We start from the raw sequence: 19,769 nt of genomic DNA on the forward strand, positions 1-19,769 counted from the left end.
CAAATTTCAAGTTTGTAGGCTTTACGGTTCTGGAGATTTCGTGATTAATGCATGTGTAGTTTTTGCTTTTATATATATATATATAGATTAATATTGACAGGGAGCTGCTGGGTACCACTGATGTCACTTAGTTTGGGTCATGAAACTTCTGCAAGAAAAAAACCAAACTCCGAGAGCACCAAAGACCCCTCACTTCAACCCTGAGCTACAAATACTCCCCTTTTTTGAGACCAATATTTATTTACTTGCGAGCACTGAGTGAAAACCTTTCCTGACTAGACTAAAATGGATTTCTGTAAATTTGTCACTGAACATATTATAGTAACCCCGCGAACAGCCTTCAGCAAGCAGTCCACACAATTTGGCAGAAATATTTCTGCAGCCACAAGAACTACATATTTCCCTTTTGGAATTAAATTGAATTAACACGAATTAAGTTGAATTTTATCTTCATTACCAAGCTATATAATTTTATTGTGCCAGCACAAGATTATACCTAATATATTTAATAATATATCTTATCAGAAAAACAAAATAGGTGAGTTCATGTTGGGTTACAAAACCGCATATAAGAGAAGCCAGGATTAGCAATGTTTTTTTAATGAATCCTCCCCAAAACAAAATAAACAATGAAGAATTCTAAACTACAGATAGTTGATTCTCAATCTGTCGTTTCACTGTCCTGAACAAGACATTTTATCTTCATAACTCGATGAGGGATATATTTTGAATTAAATATTATAGCAAGTGTTTAAGGATAGATGGTTTTTGGAATAGCAATCTTATCTTATGCAAAGTAAGTGCTCAAATAAAAAAATACAACTCGGAAATTCTAAATTCCTGAAGATGGGATTTATATTCCCCTTCCAAGTCAGAGTTCAGTAAAACAAGGCCTTCCGATGCTTCTATTTAACAGGCTAGTTTTTGAAGTCCTGAGATCTGTTGCATGTACCTTCAGTCCCCTGGGACTTGGGTGCCTTGAAAGTTACCTGGGATCCAGGATTTACCCCCGGGGGCCCTTCTGGCCACAGAGCAGAAAAGATCAGAGAGACCCGGGGGTCAAAAGGCAATTCTCGGCTACAGCCCCTTTTCTCCTGGGCTGGATGTAGCCACCTGACTAGCAGAGGCTGACCCACTTGCTTCGGGTTTTGGGAGTGCTTTTTCCTTTCGAGCCAAAACTCAAAAAGTTAAAAAAGTACATCTGAGATTTAAATGATGGATCTGATGAATTAAAAATGCTGAATTGAGGCAGCTGGATTCTACAAAATGACTCTTAAAAAATACAATCAATGTTTAAAAATATATATATATTTCTTGGAAACAAAACAGGATGTATTATACGAAGTTTTCAACTCAATAGGAAGTATTTACAAGTATAATGAATTAAAGACAATCCAGAGGTTTCATTGAGCCAGGAACTGACCCTTAACAACGAAGGGCTTGGTCAGAAGAACAAATCAAGAGACCATAAAAAAACTGTGTTCTCTATTAAAGCTAATTTGTGGGCTTTATTGATACATCATCCTACTCCCTTTTAATTAAGCAAGGTCAGTTAATGAACTGCGTTCAAAGTATTTCTGTACTGCCAAGAAATTGGTGGCGATCCTTGTATGTGTCATTCTCTAGGGCTGAGAATTCACAGGAGAAAATGGGTCATCGTAAGTAGTTTCAACTATTCAGATGGGCAAAGGAATGTAGAGAGGTGAGGTGGGCATCGCATTTATCTGCTGCAGCAGGAGTGAGGAGCCTGTGGCTCACAAGTCTTCCAAAACTACAGCTCCCAACATACCTCACCGGTTAGTCATGCCGGCTGGAGCTGCCGGAGCTGCCAATCAGGATATCAGATTCCATTTCAAAAGTCAATCTCGGCTGGGTTATCTCACTGCCCATCGTTTTCTCTTCTCTTCTCGGAGGAAGTATACAGGAAGTTGCAGCAGATATACAGAGGGAAGACCAGCAGTCTGCTGTCCAAATTCATCACTACTTGTTCCTAAAAAGCAAAGAAATAAATAGATACCAGACTGAACATAAAAATGCTTTCAGAAACCCTGCAAAACAGGTTTAGAGAACAGGCTGGAAATTGTGAAACTAATTTCCTAATGTTCTCATGTAACTTCAGAGGCAATTTTCAATCAAGCATCATCGATCAGAATGTACAGAAGGAGAAAACCATTATTTCCCTAAATATTTTCTCTAGCTGCAATTTTTTAAAGATTTTCAGCGATTTTGAACCTTTCCGGCATCCTCCACCCAAACAGCAACCACTGAAGGGGCCAGCATATCCTGCCAGCTTTCATGTGTATCAGGAGTTTTCAAATCAGTACTTCTCGTAGGTTTAAGTGCCTGAATGGAATGAAAGGAATTGGCCGCCTGTCGCAATTGCTTGCAACCGAGTAGCCCACGAGTGATATTCTTACAAACATCCTTCCTTCTTGTGCCCAGATATTTTGCAGTTCGTGAGGAAAGGAATGCTCTCCAATCATTTGACGAGAGCGGTGATAGATACTGCATTTCGCCCGACTTTCTCCTTAGTGCTTCGCAAGAAGGAAGACGCAATATGACGCTCTTCTCTTCTGCAGGGAGAAAGACAGGCAGCCTTCCAGCTTTGAAGATGTGGCCCAACTACTAGACCTTCTTGACATTCAGTGGAGCTGAAGCAGTCAGAAGCCCTCAGCGAGAGGGCAGCCTGCAAATAGTGTTGTCACAGGACAACACAGTTTCAAGATAGGGTTGAATCGGACTTCCGGTTTGGCTCCGCTGTGTTAATGGCGGCAATTTCAGTCCGCCCGTTCTTTGTGATTCTGTGAGAGCTGTTTAGACAGTGCTAATCTTCTGTCAACAGCTCGTAAATCTCTGCCTCGGGCAAAGAGGGGGAGATGAGCATTTGAACTGAAGTTTGAGCCCCCAAGAAAAGCCCCAGAATGATTTCTGGTGGTTTGATGGGAAACGCTCCTTCGATAGTTCAAAAAAGCTCCAGAGTCCAGAACGCCTCTGCAAAAAGCAGAGCAAAACGCAGCGTCCATCTCCGTGACTGAAGAGGATTTATGATAAATTTTCAACACGGAAGAATCGAAAGCAGGAAGGCTGGCATTTGCTTGTAAGATGATTTTAACTCCCTGACAGAGAAGTTATTTGAAGAGTGGAGATGAAGAAAGATGGCTTTGTTTTTGAAAGTGAAAGCTAAGGAAATGCTGATTACAATTGCTGGTGTGGAACCTCTAAGAAGAAAATAACAAGATTTTTTTTCTAAATGGAATTCTTTTTAAAAAAATCTATTTCTTTTATTATCTTTTTTACAGTGTTTAAGAAGAAAAATTTATTGGGTTTTTTTTCTTTTATTCCTCCCCTTTTTTTTTTCTTCTTCTTCTTCTTGATATTACTTAGTTTAAAATGGCTTTTAAGCAAAGAGATTTAACCACTTCTAAATTATTGGAAATATCTTCACTTCAGGTACGGAAATTGAAAGAAGATATTAAAGACAGTCTAAGGAATTTTTTACAGGAGCTTATGGAGGCTCATCTTTCAGAAATAGATCAAAAATTTAATGAAATGGAGAGAGAAATACTGGATTTTAAAGATTTGGTGGAAGAGCAGAGTAAGGAGATGAAAAAATTAAAGGAATCAATTACTCCATTATTGTTATCTAGTACACAGACAGAAGAAAGACTGAATGAATTTAACCAAATTAATTTAGATTTGCAAAGGAAAATAGATGAAGTTCAAATTAATTTGAATTTAGAAAATAAAATAGATGATATTCAGGTTAAGGCTGATAAGGCAGAGGAAGAAAGGGTTATATTACAATATAAATTAATGGAATATGCTATAAGGGTAAGGGGTTTAAGAGAATTTAAAGAGGAAAATTTGAAAGAGATTTTTATTCAGGCCTTTGCCCAGATAGAGGGAATGGAACCAGAAGATTTTGAAGTTAATATTGAAAAATTTATCGTGTTAATTCCTGGTGGGCAAGGCAGAAGTGTTTACCGAGAGATGTGGTTATTTATTTTACAAATAAGAGGATTAGGTATGGAATTTTGCAAGCATTTTATAAAAGTAAGTGCTCAAATAAAAATACAACTCGGAAATTCTAAATTCCTGAAGATGGGATTTATATTCCCCTTCCAAGTCAGAGTTCAGTAAAACAAGGCCTTCCGATGCTTCTATTTAACAGGCTAGTTTTTGAAGTCCTGAGATCTGTTGCATGTACCTTCAGTCCCCTGGGACTTGGGTGCCTTGAAAGCTACCTGGGATCCAGGATTTCCCCCCGGGGGCCCTTCTGGCCACAGAGCAGAAGAGATCAGAGAGACCCGGGGGTCAAAAGGCAATTCTCGGCTACAGCCCCTTTTCTCCTGGGCTGGATGTAGCCACCTGACTAGCAGAGGCTGACCCACTTGCTTCGGGGTTTGGGAGTGCTTTTTTCTTTCGAGCCAAAACTCAAAAAGTTAAAAAAGTACATCTGAGATTTAAATGATGGATCTGATGAATTAAAAATGCTGAATTGAGGCAGCTGGATTCTACAAAATGACTCTTAAAAAATACAATCAATGTTTAAAATATATATATATTTCTTGAAACAAAACAGGATGTATTATAAGTTTTCAACTCAATAGGAAGTATTTACAAGTATAATGAATTAAAGACAATCCAGAGGTTTCATTGAGCCAGGAACTGACCCTTAACAACGAAGGGCTTGGTCAGAAGAACAAATCAAGAGACCATAAAAAAACTGTGTTCTCTATTAAAGCTAATTTGTGGGCTTTATTGATACATCATCCTACTCCCTTTTAATTAAGCAAGGTCAGTTAATGAACTGCGTTCAAAGTATTTCTGTACTGCCAAGAAATTGGTGGCGATCCTTGTATGTGTCATTCTCTAGGGCTGAGAATTCACAGGAGAAAATGGGTCATCGTAAGTAGTTTCAACTATTCAGATGGGCAAAGGAATGTAGAGAGGTGAGGTGGGCATCGCATTTATCTGCTGCAGCAGGAGTGAGGAGCCTGTGGCTCACAAGTCTTCCAAAACTACAGCTCCCAACATACCTCACCGGTTAGTCATGCCGGCTGGAGCTGCCGGAGCTGCCAATCATAGGATATCAGATTCCATTTCAAAAGTCAATCTCGGCTGGGTTATCTCACTGCCCATCGTTTTCTCTTCTCTTCTCGGAGGAAGTATACAGGAAGTTGCAGCAGATATATAGAGGGAAGACCAGCAGCCTGCTGTCCAAATTCATCACTACTTGTTCCTAAAAAGCAAAGAAATAAATAGATACCAGACTGAACATAAAAATGCTTTCAGAAACCCTGCAAAACAGGTTTAGAGAACAGGCTGGAAATTGTGAAACTAATTTCCTAATGTTCTCATGTAACTTCAGAGGCAATTTTCAATCAAGCATCATCGATCAGAATGTACAGAAGGAGAAAACCATTATTTCCCTAAATATTTTCTCTAGCTGCAATTTTTTAAAGATTTTCAGTGATTTTGAACCTTTCCGGCATCCTCCACCCAAACAGCAACCACTGAAGGGGCCAGCATATCCTGCCAGCTTTCATGTGTATCAGGAGTTTTCAAATCAGTACTTCTCGTAGGTTTAAGTGCCTGAATGGAATGAAAGGAATTGGCCGCCTGTCGCAATTGCTTGCAACCGAGTAGCCCACGAGTGATATTCTTACAAACATCCTTCCTTCTTGTGCCCAGATATTTTGCAGTTCGTGAGGAAAGGAATGCTCTCCAATCATTTGACGAGAGCGGTGATAGATACTGCATTTCACCCGACTTTCTCCTTAGTGCTTTGCAAGAAGGAAGACGCAATATGACGCTATTCTCTTCTGCAGGGAGAAAGACAGGCAGCCTTCCAGCTTTGAAGATGTGGCCCAACTACTAGACCTTCTTGACATTCAGTGGAGCTGAAGCAGTCAGAAGCCCTCAGCGAGAGGGCAGTCGGCAAATAGTGTTGTCACAAGACAACACAGTTTCAAGATAGGGTAGAATCCAGGATCATGTTTATCTCTCCTGCTTCTTATGAGAACCCTACTCTTTCTTCTCTGACTCTGCTAGCTAAAATGAACCAAAAGCTTTCCACATACAAACCTGATCTTTTTCCAGGGTTAGTATCTGGTATCCTGCAGTTCTGCTACAAATAAGCTTTCCACTGCTATGAAAAGAAGCCAGGCGCAGCCTAAGAACAGAAGAGAAATTATGCAAAGTGGTTTCAAAATTTGATAAACAAACAAATGAATAAATAAAATCAATGGAGAAAGGAGGTTGTGTTTTTTTCCTTGAAGGGAGGGTGAAAGAGTTATTGCATATGAGATGGTCAGCAAATCAATTTTGTTAAACCCTCCCCCATATAATTGTGTACACAAAAAAGTGACAATAAAGGTTATCTTATCTTATAAATGGAAAAAAAATAAAAAGGAATCTCTCTTCTAGTCTGATTACAGTGCCCAGAACTATGAGTAGCCAACCCAAGAGTCCTTTGGGCTGAAAACACACCCAGTTGGCTCATTAGCAGATGTTTTCGAAAAAGGTACGGGAGTCCCTGCGGATTTTACTCTGCTAGCCGTTGTCGTTGCTCCTCTCTGTTTCGAGGGCCAGCAAATCAACGTTGTCTCAAGATGTTTCTGCTATCATGTGCCCAGCATGAGGTCATGGAGTCTTGTTACTTCCCACTGAAGTGGTACCTTTATCTAAGCACATTTGCTTGCTTTCAAACTGCTAGGAGCTGGGGAGAGAACAGGAGCTTGCCACGTTGCGTGGCACTTGGGTCTCAATCCCAGGCTGTCGACCTTCCATCCGACAAGCTCGGTGTCTTTTAACTGCTGAGCCATCCAGTGCCCTTGTTTGGTAGAAGGCGTGACACGTCTTTGCACTTGGGAAGAAGACTTGGACTGTTACCCCTCACATTAGGGGTCTCCAAACTTGGCAATTTTAAGACTTATGGACTTCAACTCCCAGAATTCCCCAGCCAGTTGTGCTGGCTGGGGAATTCTGGAGGTTGAAGTCCATAAGACTTAAAGTCGGTAAGTTTGAAGACCCTTGCTTACATTTATGATCATGGTGACAGGCTGGTGTCTGCCATTATCCTAAACACAAACTTCTGTACATCTGCAGGGATTTGAACATTATGGTAAATACTTTCAGTATTTCTACCCCCCACCTCGCTCGCTGTTGCTTCAGTGATTTCAACAAAGAAATGACACTGACCAGCTTCCCTCCAGCGACTGCTGGTGAATGCAGAAGCCTACGAGAAGAGCGAGTTCCACGGTGCTTCTCTCACCTTTTAGCAATGGAGAACCAGACGAACAAGGGTGGGAACCCACCTGAAAGCAATATTTCTTCGGGGCTGCAAACTGACGGAGCCACTGCAGGGCTGGTTTAGCGTGTTGCGTTTGAAGACAATGTAACGATTGGTGTATGTGACCAGCAGATCAAAGCCAAAGTTGAAGCCTGTCCATCGCCAGCAATACTTGCAAGAAGACAGGGAAAAAAAGGTAATTGAAGAAATGGCTGTATTGTAACGGAGAGCCTTTAAGTAACCTGCGAAGGACCTCCTCCACTTTGACACCTTGTGTATTTTGTGTCAGCTCAGGAAATTCAAGACAAGGGTGGCTTAAAAAAGCTGTCATCGTTTTTACATTTTCCAACCACAAAGTATTTAACCTTGTTAAATAATCTAGTTAAGAAAACACCGTTTTGGAGAAACAAACAGCTTATGAAAACGGTAAACGAATTACATTTTTAAAAGGACATGGAAAAATATTTGTGCTTACATCACCATCTTTGGCAAGTTTTCTGCCACACCGCATACTGTTTGCTTCTAGTTCCTCTTTATTAATCTCTTGAGGCCTTGAACATATAAAATAACTTTCTATAAAACGGCATTCTATCACATGAAAGCACAAGAAAAGTATTCTAACTGGTTGCACACAGATCTTAACGCCTGAACACATTCACTTTTCCCCAGGAAGTTCTCTTCTTAAGTGTCCTGAAATGCCTTCCTGGCCAACGCGTCGAAGAGTTATGCTAAAATGACCACCTATGTACATCATGGCTGGGTAACCAGCACCCTGGCAGGTCACCAGGAATTCCTCGCACGCTTTCCCAGAGCAGGAACGGATATTGTGGCTTATGATGGAGAGAAAGCTGAAGGAGCAGGGAAGAGCTCTTTTGTCCAGAGCTTGTGAGGGTCTCTGCCGCTGGGCTGGGGGTAATGAGGTTCAACATTCTGCTCTACTTTCTCTATGCTCCCCCTAAGCTACAAAGGAGAGCAGGAAGTACTTTCCATGCCCTGAAAGTCACCTGGCAAAGGATACCTGCCCTCAATACAAAGGTTGCTGGACTTTAACCCAAGGCTAAAACGCCATAATGTGAATACCTGAAGAGGACCTATTGTGACTCACAGAACAGCACCAGAAGTACAAGAACCAAAAATTAAGTTATTAACTGACAACTACTAGAAGAGGAATCTGCCCAACTCAAAGGGACACCACCCAAATACAACCATAATATCCCTTCAGAATTCCTGTTCTGCTAGATGGTGCCCTTAGTGCACAGTCACTTCACTGGAAGAAATCTCGCAATCTTTACAAACTGTCCAACTTTTGTTCTATTCTGAATAATTGGGAACAATCCACTAACCTGGATTACTTTCCATAATTCAGATGCAAGCTATAAATAATTCAGAATTATCTATTCTCTGCGAAAAGTACTAATTCATACAAAACAAGTCTTCTATCTGTTTAATATCTTCAAGTTTTATAATAGCTTCCACAATTCCAAAATAAATATTTAAACTCAGAGGCTTAAAGTTTAACATACCAAAATCTTTTTAAATATATCAATTTTATTAAAGTTTTAAAGACAGAATAAAAACTAACAAAAATGAAGAAGAAACTAAAAAGACAAAAATGCAAAGAAAAAGAATTACAAATAGAAAGAAGCAACTTCTGATTTCCTTTGCAGCAAAGGGAAGAATAATTAGATCTCTCTAGCTCTTACTCTCTATAATACAGTATAAAGTTACCGTATATACTCGAATATAAGCCGATCCGAGTATAAGCCGAGGTCCCCAATTTTACCCCAAAAACTGGGGTAAACTGGGGACTCGAGTATAAGCCGAGGGTGGGAAATGAGGCACCTACCGGTTGAAACCTCCCTCCTCAGCTGAGAAGGCTGGCGGCTCCCCCGCCCCGCCCTCTCACTGCACCGGCAGGGCTTCCCCGCGCCGTCCGGTAAAATGTGAAAAAAAGGAAAAAAAAAAAAACTCGAGTATAAGCCGTATATACTCGAGTATAAGCCGAGGGGCTTAAAAACAAAACAAAACTCGAGTATAAGCCGTATAGACCCGAGTATAAGCCGAGGGGACGTTTTTCAGCACAAAAAACGTGCTGAAAAACTCGGCTTATACTCGAGTATATACGGTATATCTTACTCTAGGCTTACCAAAAAACCTCACTTCTTCTTTGATCTATTCTTTTCCGATCATCAATGTTGTAAGTGCATTTTGTTCTGTTTCATGCAAAAACAAAACCCAACTCAGGGGCCCCCAACCCCTGATCTGTGGTCCAGTGCGTGGCTGCAGCCCATTTGGAACTGGGCTGTGGTGGGCGAGGGCGCACATTTGTGAAAGCAGTGTGCCTGGGAACACCCCCCCCTCCACAATACTGCACTGCTGCTGTGGGGCCGTCGAGGGAGAGATCGTGGACATTGTTGTGACTTGTTTCTTAGCTGCCACAAATGTCCATATTGCCTCAAAGAAGTTACTTTCGCCATCTCTGTCAATTCCACCATCTTCCCCAAGTATTCTTTTGTAGTCGGTGGTGTTGGACTTTTCCACTTTTGATCATATGATAAAGTATTGCTGCAACTATACCAAAAATCTTTTGAAATAAGGAATATCTAGGCTGCTTTTCAGTTACTTAATAAGATAAGCTGAATTTTGTTTTCTCTTTATAGGAACATAGCAAGATGTGTTTCTCGGTTACAGAGCAAGAGGCATTATACATACCCAATGTCACCGTCTTGTTCTGCTCTAAGCATGGCAAACCACTGCTGTTTGTAAACAGAGAACAGCCAGTCTAAAATTTAGAAAGACCAAAGTGGGCCTTTGGTAAACGAGGCACGAAAGTTAAGCAGCACTTCATATCTTTACAAGGCTTCTATGCTATCCCAATCAAAACCGACTCTGAGCAGCTTATTTACCCCATTTATGCAAAAGTTTTTTAAAAAAACAAGAGTCTAAAAACAAATACCGTAGCAAAACATTTAAATCGCTTCACGATTTAACCAGCAGACCCTGTAAGCAGCAACCTTAGAGGAGGAAGTGGAGGCAAGAAGAGGAAAGGTTACGACCTCCTTTAGTCTTTCCCCACAGTGGGACGTCAGAGAACTTGTGGTCCACCAGCAGCCTGCAGAGGTGGCAGTGGAGTCGGACAGTGGGGAGGCTGGGGAGGACGATGGGCCAGTCTTGGAGTCAGGGGAAGGCCCAGACGGGGGCTCTGCATCGGAGACAGAGATGGGGCCAGGGCCATCTGGGAACGATGTGCAGACTCTGGAGCCTCCAGAGGCGGACAACAGGGAGGCAGAGGAACAGGAGGAGCCTGTTCCTAGTGCACTCATGCAAAGAGCTGCCAGAAGGGAAGAGTAGCTGAAGAAAAAAGGATAACTCAGGAGTAAGGCCTGAAGATGATTGGCCACTCCCATGAGGCTTAAAAGAGCAGCAACAAGCCGTTGGGTTTTTTGTAGAAAAGCAACCTTGATTCCAGTGCCTCTTGTCAGCATTTCTTGAACTTTGTGTGGTTTTTGCCAAGAAAAGCCTTTGGCAGGTTGACAAAGACAACAAAGGTTGGTGATAAGGCCGAAGGACTGTTTATGAAGAATTTGTTTTGGACTAAGCTGAGAATGAATTAATTCTCAGCTGTTTTAATAAAATATGTTTGTTCAGGACTAATTGTGTTTGCTAATCACTACTTGGGCCTCGGTCACAATATAGAGAAATAATTTAAACCTAGCCATACACTAGCTTAAGCGCCTGAAGCTAGATTCAATGATTCACCAATTTTACTACCACGGCACGTCCACACAAACTGTTACTTGCTATATGTGGGACTCTTCCAAAGACCCATAAACTCAATTCTGATTTTACTTTCTAAAGTGTCTGGCATGATAGAGAAAGAAAACAGGCTATTCCATTCTTACCTGCAGGGATCAGGCTGTCTCGTTCAATAATTCTTGCGGATGCAAGATCACTGATTATATACTGCAGCCTCAGATATTTGAACACAGGTATAAATGCATATCCTTGTTCTGTTTCCAAGAATGAGATCCCATCCTCAAAATCTGAAAAGTAAAATATATTTTTACTATTAACTGAAAAGCAGCACTGCAGCCTGTAGGCAGTTTATCAGTCCCAACTGAGAAGTCAATTCGGATACCGTTTAATAGGATTATATCCTGATTTGCTTTTGAAAGTAAAAGTGATTCAGAGGGAAAACTAGTGGAAGGTTATGCTTTATAAATTTCCCATCCCAAAGAAAAGAAATACATATTGGGCCAATACGGAACAACCCATAATGAAGAGTTAGCTGAAGATATTGTATATCCTGCTTCAGAGATTTCCAACATGCAAAATATTCCCAAAGCATTTTATACAGACCTTTCCTGCGCTTGGAGAACCAGGCATCTGCTCCACTTAAAAGCTGTTTCAATGATCCATTCCAAGAAGGCACTAGCTGAAGGAACATCCACTACATAAAATAAAGGAACAGCCATAAGGTTCACCTGACATATACACTAAGGAACTAAAGCTTGAGGAGGACGGTGGCTCACAAGGTTAGGATGCTGGCCTATTGGCAGGTTTGCATTCGAGATCCGGTTGCTGCCGTGGAACAGGGCAAGTTCCCATCACATGCTCCAGTTCATGCCGACCCAGCAGTCTGAAAGCAGGCAACTGCCAGTAGATAAATGGGTACCACCTCAGTGGGCAACTTAACAGGGACATGAAAGGAGTCACCAACTGGACAGCCTCCAGGCAACAGTGATGTCACCATTCAATCCTTACAATATCCAAGCGCAATCCCGATACAAATGTAGTAGTAACTAAAGCTTTACACAAACATATGTACACCGTGTTTCTACTAAAAATTGTTTATGGATAGCGAATATTGTGACATGCATTTGGGAATAAAAGCATCACAACAGCACTTTAACTGCAGTCTAGTACAATTAATTTCTTGGAATTTTTAATAAAGTGATGAATTTGTTCTTCTGTTAGAATGCAATTAAAGGGATAACTGGCCACATCCTTATAAGGAAAGCAAGGAGAAAAGATAACAGCAAAAGAGAAGAAAGAGGTAGCTTTTATGAAATAAGAAAAGAAATAACCAAAGAAATGGTTATAACCCAAGAAATAGTTATTCTGAATGCACATAACTTTTTTTTGGTACTTCTTTAAGTATGTTGTGCTATCTTGTAATCCAGTGTGATTCTAAGTTTTAATGGGTCATTAATAAATTAGTACCAAACAAAGAATATGATTACCCATCAAAGATACTAAACTATCAGAACAGGAGAGGTAACATCGGTCTATAAGAATACTGTCAATTTGGAAGAAATGGCAGTGGGGTTTTAAAGATGATTTTTGCATCATTAAAACAAAACTTGGAACAAACGGATGCTATTAAATATTGGTACCTTCTTTAGAGCAGTATATATGTCCATCTCCACTTGCATGACAAACAGATTAGAGGAACCGATCAGCTGTTTCATGAGGTTGATGCTGAAACGAACAACGTGGCCTTTGAAACGCAAAGGGCATGAATTGTGTACCGTTCAACAGATGATCTGATTATATTTTATACTAAACATGTTCCCACAGTATCTGGGTTAGTCCCAAAAACTCAATACCTGAGTTCTTTGAGGAGTTCCACACTCTGGTGGGTCATCAGGTTGTTCAAGAGCCACTCAAGACACCTAGATTTAAAATAAGGAAGTCCTTTCATAGCACACAGGCAATGCGATGAGATGCAATGTATGTTTCTAGTAAGCTGCTGCTGAGCACTTTCCCCCAGATGTTAATAGTATAATAGGGAGACCACAGCCATTATACTCCAAAGCCCATTTAGTTGACTATCATAGGCTGCATACTGTGATCGTTCTATTTTTAACATTTAATTTCCTATACATGCTTCCAATGTTCTGTCATAAATAAGCAGCGAGGCTTCTGCTGAAAAATATTACATGACACGCTTCTCAAAGCCCACATCACATTAGAAAATCAAACGGGAGACATACTAATTTTCTTCCTCAATAAAACCTCTTAGTGCCAATACTTACTTTTTTTTCAAAGAATCTAATCCATATGTTCCCGCAGAATTATAGTAACCACATACAGTTTTTGCATTAATTGTTTCCTTCATTGTCTCACCACATTGCTGAATTAAGCCATCCTGTAAAGATATAATGATGCAAAATAAATCCTTACTCGCGGGCCTAAGGCTACAGGGGGTGCCCTCACCTCAAGCTACCTGGCAAAAATGCAAACAATGACTATCTAGAGCAGGGGTCTCCAACGTTGGCAACCTTAAGCCTGGAGGACTTCAACTCCCAGCAAAGCTGACTGGGGAATTCTGGGAGTTGAAGTCCTCCAGGCTTAAAGTTGCCAAGGTTGGAGACCCCTGATCTAAAGATACTTTGGCTTCATCTGGAGTATATTATATACTACCAGTCTCAACCATGATTATACAAAATTATACTGTATTTGTAACAGAAGGAGAAAAGGGAAGGATTGGTACCCTGATGTTTAAATTTGAGATAAGAGGCACCCTAACTTTCCTGAACACATTTCCAAAGGACACATAAGGCAGCCCTGTGGTTCCAGCATCAATCATTCATTTATATGTCCCCATCTAGGAAGGGGGGGAGGGCAAGAAACAGAGAGAAAACGTCTTTCTCAGCTCTGCCATTCAAGCTGAGTTAGAGACATTTTGATATTGCTAAGCATGTGCTTGAAAACATGGCCCTAGGGTAACGGAAGCGATGTGGCAATGACCACGTGCTCATCCCCAGACTAGAAATGAAGATAGCAACAGCACTTAAGACTTATATACCGTTTCCCAGCCCTCTCTAAGTGGTTTACAGAGTCAGCCTCTTGCCCCCAACAATCTGGGTCCTCACTTTACCGACCTCGGAAGATGAGACTGAAAGCCCTGTCCTGTGCCAAGCAAAGCAGAGCGCCATTTCCACTCACCAGCTGTAACATGCTGGCAGCTGCCAGGAGGGCAATGACTCTGCTAGGGTTTATTAAGACTTCATCCCGGTAAAGTGAGCCAAAGGCAACCTGTAAGGCTGAAGAAAACCACACCCTAAGGCTACTCATACATAGAAAACAAGTTATACATTTATTTTTTTCCAATTCAGCATGGTTTATTAAGGGTGATATACAAAAAGGGTTCTTTCTCAAATTATTTTACACATAGTAACAAAAACAAGATGCCCAGAATATTAAGAAGTGGTAGATCAGGTGCTATTTTTAAAAAATGCAAAACCCTAAGCAGGACAAATGGTGAATTTAAGTATAGGAGTCACCACATTTGGGGTCTAACGTAAGCACCTCACCCTAGAAAACTCCCATTTTAGATATGTGTTATTTCACCAACAATAAATACCATTTTTTCTACCCCACTTTGGTTAATACTATCCCCAAATGTAGAAATCCATTTTTCTGATGAATTACTTAGCAAAATGAGTTTTGCTAAAATGTACTTTGCAACAAGGAGATAAAATACTGGAAAGTCCTTCCAAAGATAATTTATAACTGCCCAGCTTTGTTCTAGAACACCTGATCCAAGTAATCTATTTCAATTTGAAACTTTTATGTTAGAAAGAATCTAAGGAGGAGGATTCCTTGCTTACCTTCTATGTCAATATTCTGATCAGGAATTTCCAATTCTATTGTATCCATTCCTGATTCTCTCCAAGACCCACTGAACATACTTGAAAAGTAGCCAGACTACAAACAAAAAAGTCATGTTTTTAAATAATTTTACAACCCTTGGAATTAAAAGTTTTTTTATGATAAGAAGGTATAACAATATTATTTTTGTAGTAAGAGGAACTAAGATAGTTACACTTGAATTAATTTTTTTATTTGTCACTCCTAATTTGAAGATATGTTTCTTAAATTTGAATCTTACTCATATTCTAAACCAATTGCTTCATTTGCCCACCAACCCCCTCCAACTCCATGCACTGGTTTTAATACTTTTATCTCAACAGAAGAAATGGGTTTTCATTGCATCTAAAATGGCAAACGATGGAACGATTGCTCCGGGAACTGGAACTAAGATCAAGCTCTGGTCTCAAATTTGGTTAGTAAACTAGCAGTAAACCACACTTTATCAACTTGGCTGTAACAGGGCACTGTGGTTTACTTAAACTGGAACCAGCATGCAAAGCCAAGAGGCCAAAGCTGTGTTATAAATTATTTATATAAGTGGACAGATTGCATCTAAGAAAGATAAGTGATCGGAAAAAATATATAACAGCATCCCAAATATATACTATTACATAAACCTTGCCCCAAAATTCCTGCGGCCACAATTATATATAGGTATTGAAGGAACTACATGCAACACATACAATTATGGGGGGGTGGGAAGGAGGGGCAGAGTATGATACGTTGACGTTTCTATAAGAACACAGATAGGTAGATAAATTAATACATACAGTACATACACTTAGGTATACCTTTTCATTAAAGTGCATTTCTTATAAAATTGAAATTGCTAGTTTTTGATCCAATGAGGAGAAAAATACTGTTTACTAGAAGTTCACATCCCAGCTGGAGGTGACTCATTATGAGCTGCTATCACTCACTGATGTTTAAGCCTGAGAGATTAAAAAAATAAAATCTATTTGTACAGCAATATTGTTCTTGTTCCATTTCCTTAACCCTGACAAATCTGTATTATTCATAAATCGTGTATCGTATATCATTAGCTCTCTGCTGCTCTTATATGTATAGCAATAGTATATTGTGACTGCAGACTAATATTTGTCTAGCTGCTGTTTTTCAGCTTGACTTCTGACCACTATTGGGACCAGAATTTCAGTCATAAGTCAGGATGGTTGTAAAGCAAGTCATCACATGACCAGACCAGATTTTATGACCATTTTTAGTGTCCATTAATTAAATCACATGGTCATTCAGGAAATCCAGCTTTCCCAACTGACTTTGTTGTCAGAAGCTGGCTGGGAAGGTCACAAATTATGACGACATGACCGCAAGAAGCTGTAAATGTGAGACAGTTTCCAAGCACTCAAATTACAATTGTGACCGTGGGGATGATGCAACAGTTGTAACTTTGGGGATAGATGGCAAGTCACATTTTTCAAGACCCTCATAATTTTGAACCACCATGGAAAGATAATAAATCGAGAATAACCTGTAATACTCGTACAATACACCTAAACATGGTTTGCTAAAACACCATTATTAAACATTATAAACTTGGATGGACTTATAAATTGTATGTTTGAAAGGCCTCTGAAGGGCAGAGAAAGAAGCTGGCTTAATAGTGCATGGATTGAGTCTCAAGGAGAACGACATAGCACCTGTGTTTTCCGGACCCCATTCAAGGCAGCAGAGCTCTGCGTTTGAGTCTTAAACGGAAAGGCCTGAAGCCTGCTTCCTAATGACAGTGGAGGTCCAAGGAAGAAAAAGGCCATTTTTACCTGACACAGGTATATCTTGTGCAAGTTCCATTCTTCTCCCAGGGCACATATTTTAATATCACTGTTTTCACCATTCAGAAACAGAGTCTGATAAATATACTTCGAAGTGCTCTTTAGCTTTTTCCTGAGTTAGAAAAACAAACAAACATTAAGTGTTGAATTCTTACACATATATGATATAAATATCAAGAAAAAAATCTGTAGCTCACTCAGGGTTGCCCTGTAGGGTTCCCGAGGTCCTCTCAGCTTCGATGTTTGTTTGCAGACATTTCATCAAATGTGTTACATCCATACCAGTGGGGGGTTTCAACATTTTTTACTACCGGTTCTGTGGGTGTGGTTTGGTAGCCGTGGCATGGCTTGGTGGGTGTGGAAGGGGAAGGATACTGCTTGGTGGGCGTGGCAGGGGAAAGATACTGTAAAATCTCCATTCCCACCCCACTCCAGGGGAAGGTTACTGCAAAATCCCCATTTCTTCCCGATAAGCTGGGATTCAGGAGGCAGATGGGGGTAGGGCCAGTTTTTACTACCGGTTCTCCGAACTACTCAAAATTTCTGCTACCGGTTCTCCAGAACTGGTCAGAACCTGCTGAAACCCACCTCTGATCCATACTATCATTTATTTGCTTTAAATCCTCCTTTATATTTGTTTCCATTTCTCTTATCTCTTGTAAGAGAACATCACATTTATCTGATTGAGTCGGTGATTTCTCAGGAGATTTTTTCCTCGCTTCCATTTCTAAGGCTTTTCCCACTCGAATCAGGTGTAACTCTGAAGGTCTAAGGCCTACTCTGGGTCTTTGCCAAACACTTTCCACACTTTTGCTGCACATTATCAGTGTGAGGGAAAGTGGGGGTTTCCTGCCTGTTGATATATACCAGTAGTAGCTTGCCCTGCCAGTTTACAAAGCGATCCGGTTCCCAGCCCTGTGACTATTTGCTTAAGAGTATTTCTTCTGCATAATTGTTTGTCTAGAATCAACTTTGATTTTCTGAATATTGGCTGCCAGAGGGAAAGTGTTCCAGGCTATTTCCTTCATTGGTTTATTTATTTTCTCATTTGATAAAAAGAAATTTCTTATAAAGGTGGTAAACTACTGAAGTTTGCAGATGACACAACAGTGATTGGTCTCATTCGAGATAATGATGAATCCGCGTACAGACAGGCGGTTGAACAACTAGCCTTGTGGTGTGACCGGAACAATCTGGAACGGAACAAACTCAAAACCACAGAAATGGTGGTGGACTTTAGGAGAAACCCTCCCATACTTCAATCTCTCACAATACTAGACAACAGTATCAACAGTAGAGACCTTCAAATTTCTAGGTTCTACCATATTTCACGACCTAGAATGGACACCTAACATCAAAAACGGCATCAAAAAAGCATAACAAAGAATGTTCTTTCTGCGCCAACTCAGAAAGCTCAAACTGCCCAAAGAGCTGCTGATCCAGTTCTACAGAGGAATGATTGTCATCTTCACCTCTATAACTGTCTGGTTTGGTTCTGCAACCCAACAAGACAGACACAGACTTCAGAGGATAATTAGAACTGCAGAAAAAAACAATGGCTACCAACCTGCCTTCCGTTGAGGACCTGTATAATGCACGAGTCAAAAAGAGGGCTGTGAAAATATTTACAGACCCCTCACATCCTGGACATAAACTGTTTCAACTCCTACCCTCAAAAGGATGCTACAGAGCACTGCACACCAGAACAACTAGACACAAGGACAGTTTTTTCCCGAAGGCCATCACTCTGCTAAACAATTCCTTCAACACTGTCAAACTATTTACTGAATCTGCACTACTATTAATCTTCTCATCGTTCCCATCACCCATCTCCTTCCACTTATGACTGTATGACTATAACTTTGTTGCTTGTATCCTTACGATTTATATTGATATTGTTTCCTGATTAGTTGTACCCTATGACTATCATTAAGTGTTGTACCTTAGGATTCTTGATAAACGTATCTTTTCTTTTATGTACACTGAGAGCATATGCACGGAAACAAATTCCTTGTGTGTCCAATCCCACTTGGCTAATAAAAAATTCTGTTCTGTTCTGTTCTAAAGAACAGTTTTTATTCATGGGCTGTCAGACTCCTGAATGAGAAATAACATAACTACTTAGTATGATGGACTTGCAGGGCCGGCGCAACATGTAACATGTTCACAGTGGTGCAATAGGACTGGGTGTTTTGTTAATATGATTTATTGGGTCAGGGATTTTCTATCTTCACTTTGAGTTATATTGTGTTGGGGGGGGGTGCACTGAGGGAGCTCAACCAACTTCATTGTACGTATGTTGTGCACTGACAATGAAGGTTTGAAATATTTGACAATCTGTTGTCTGAAATGGTATTAGGGTCTCCTGCTTGAGGAGGGGGCTGGACTAGATGACCTCCAAGGTCCCTTCCAGCTCTTCTCTTATTCTCGGGAGGCGTCGAAGCGGGACGTGACGGGACGGTCAGCCCTCCCCCCCCCGGCCCGCTGAAGTGCAGCGCCTCACCTGGGCCGCTCACCTGTCTCCTCCCCACCTGGACCCCCCCTCCCCTCCCCACGGGACCCCCTCTCTCCCCCGGGCGACAAGGGACCCCTCCGGACCCTTTCCGAACGTACCTTCTGGGGGTGCTGAGCAGCCGCTCCTCGCCGTCGCTCTCCTCGCCGCTCTCGCTCTCGCTCAGCCCCTCGCCGCGCTTCCGTTTGGGGAGGGCCCCGTCGCCCCTCCGGCCCCCCGCCGCTTCCGCCCCCTCAGCCGCCCCGGCTCTGGGCCCCCACACGCGGCTGCTCAACGAGCCCATCCTCGCCCGTCCGACCGCCGCCGCCGCCGCCTCTTTCTCCTCATGGGGACGCGCGGCCGGCAACGTGAAGGAAGCCCACCCCTCACTTTACCGAGGCGGCCGCTGCGCATGCGCTCCCGCCTCGGGATGGAGGGAAGAGGCGGCGCGCGACCGCCCTTTGCGCATGCGTAGGCGCCTTGGCCGGCGTCCGGGCCAATAGGAGAGACGCGGCGGCCCCAGAGACGCGCGTCC

The 19,769-nt window shown here is 41.5% G+C and overlaps 1 protein-coding gene across 3 annotated transcripts; it reads right to left on the reverse strand.

Annotated features, from left to right (window-relative positions):
* Positions 1-579: 579 nt before the first annotated feature.
* Positions 580-19,680, reverse strand: GMCL1 (germ cell-less 1, spermatogenesis associated). Of its 3 annotated transcripts, none has more exons than XM_058194294.1 (14): positions 19,357-19,680; positions 16,732-16,855; positions 14,911-15,007; positions 14,246-14,343; positions 13,333-13,445; positions 12,904-12,969; positions 12,691-12,775; positions 11,654-11,744; positions 11,197-11,337; positions 10,007-10,076; positions 7,770-7,845; positions 7,320-7,465; positions 6,088-6,175; positions 580-1,990 (listed from the first exon to the last, which is right to left on the reverse strand). In XM_058194294.1, the coding sequence occupies exons 1-14, from the start codon at positions 19,536-19,538 to the stop codon at positions 1,880-1,882; spliced, it is 1,488 nt and encodes a 495-aa protein (XP_058050277.1). In that variant the 5' UTR covers positions 19,539-19,680; the 3' UTR covers positions 580-1,879. The 3 variants fall into 3 exon arrangements, with proteins under 3 accessions (XP_058050277.1, XP_058050276.1, XP_058050278.1); XM_058194293.1 differs by lacking the exon at positions 580-1,990 and adding an exon at positions 4,732-5,242 and having other exon boundaries at positions 19,357-19,677; XM_058194295.1 differs by lacking the exons at positions 580-1,990; positions 16,732-16,855; positions 19,357-19,680 and adding exons at positions 4,732-5,242; positions 15,745-16,688.
* Positions 19,681-19,769: the final 89 nt, after the last annotated feature.

Source organism: Ahaetulla prasina, chromosome 9 (genome assembly GCF_028640845.1).
Source record: "Ahaetulla prasina isolate Xishuangbanna chromosome 9, ASM2864084v1, whole genome shotgun sequence".
Taxonomy (NCBI): Eukaryota; Metazoa; Chordata; class Lepidosauria; order Squamata; family Colubridae; genus Ahaetulla; species Ahaetulla prasina.

Excerpts from the sequence above, each read along its gene's own strand:
- GMCL1 (XM_058194294.1), bottom strand. The coding sequence starts at position 19,538 with ATGGGCTCGTTGAGCAGCCGCGTGTGGGGGCCCAGAGCCGGGGCGGCT. Across the intron at positions 7,466-7,769 it reads AACTTGCCAAAGATGGTGAT|TATTGCTGGCGATGGACAGG; the intron begins GTAAGCACAAAT and ends TCTTCTTGCAAG. Across the intron at positions 1,991-6,087 it reads TAACCCTGGAAAAAGATCAG|GAACAAGTAGTGATGAATTT; the intron begins GTTTGTATGTGG and ends TTTGCTTTTTAG.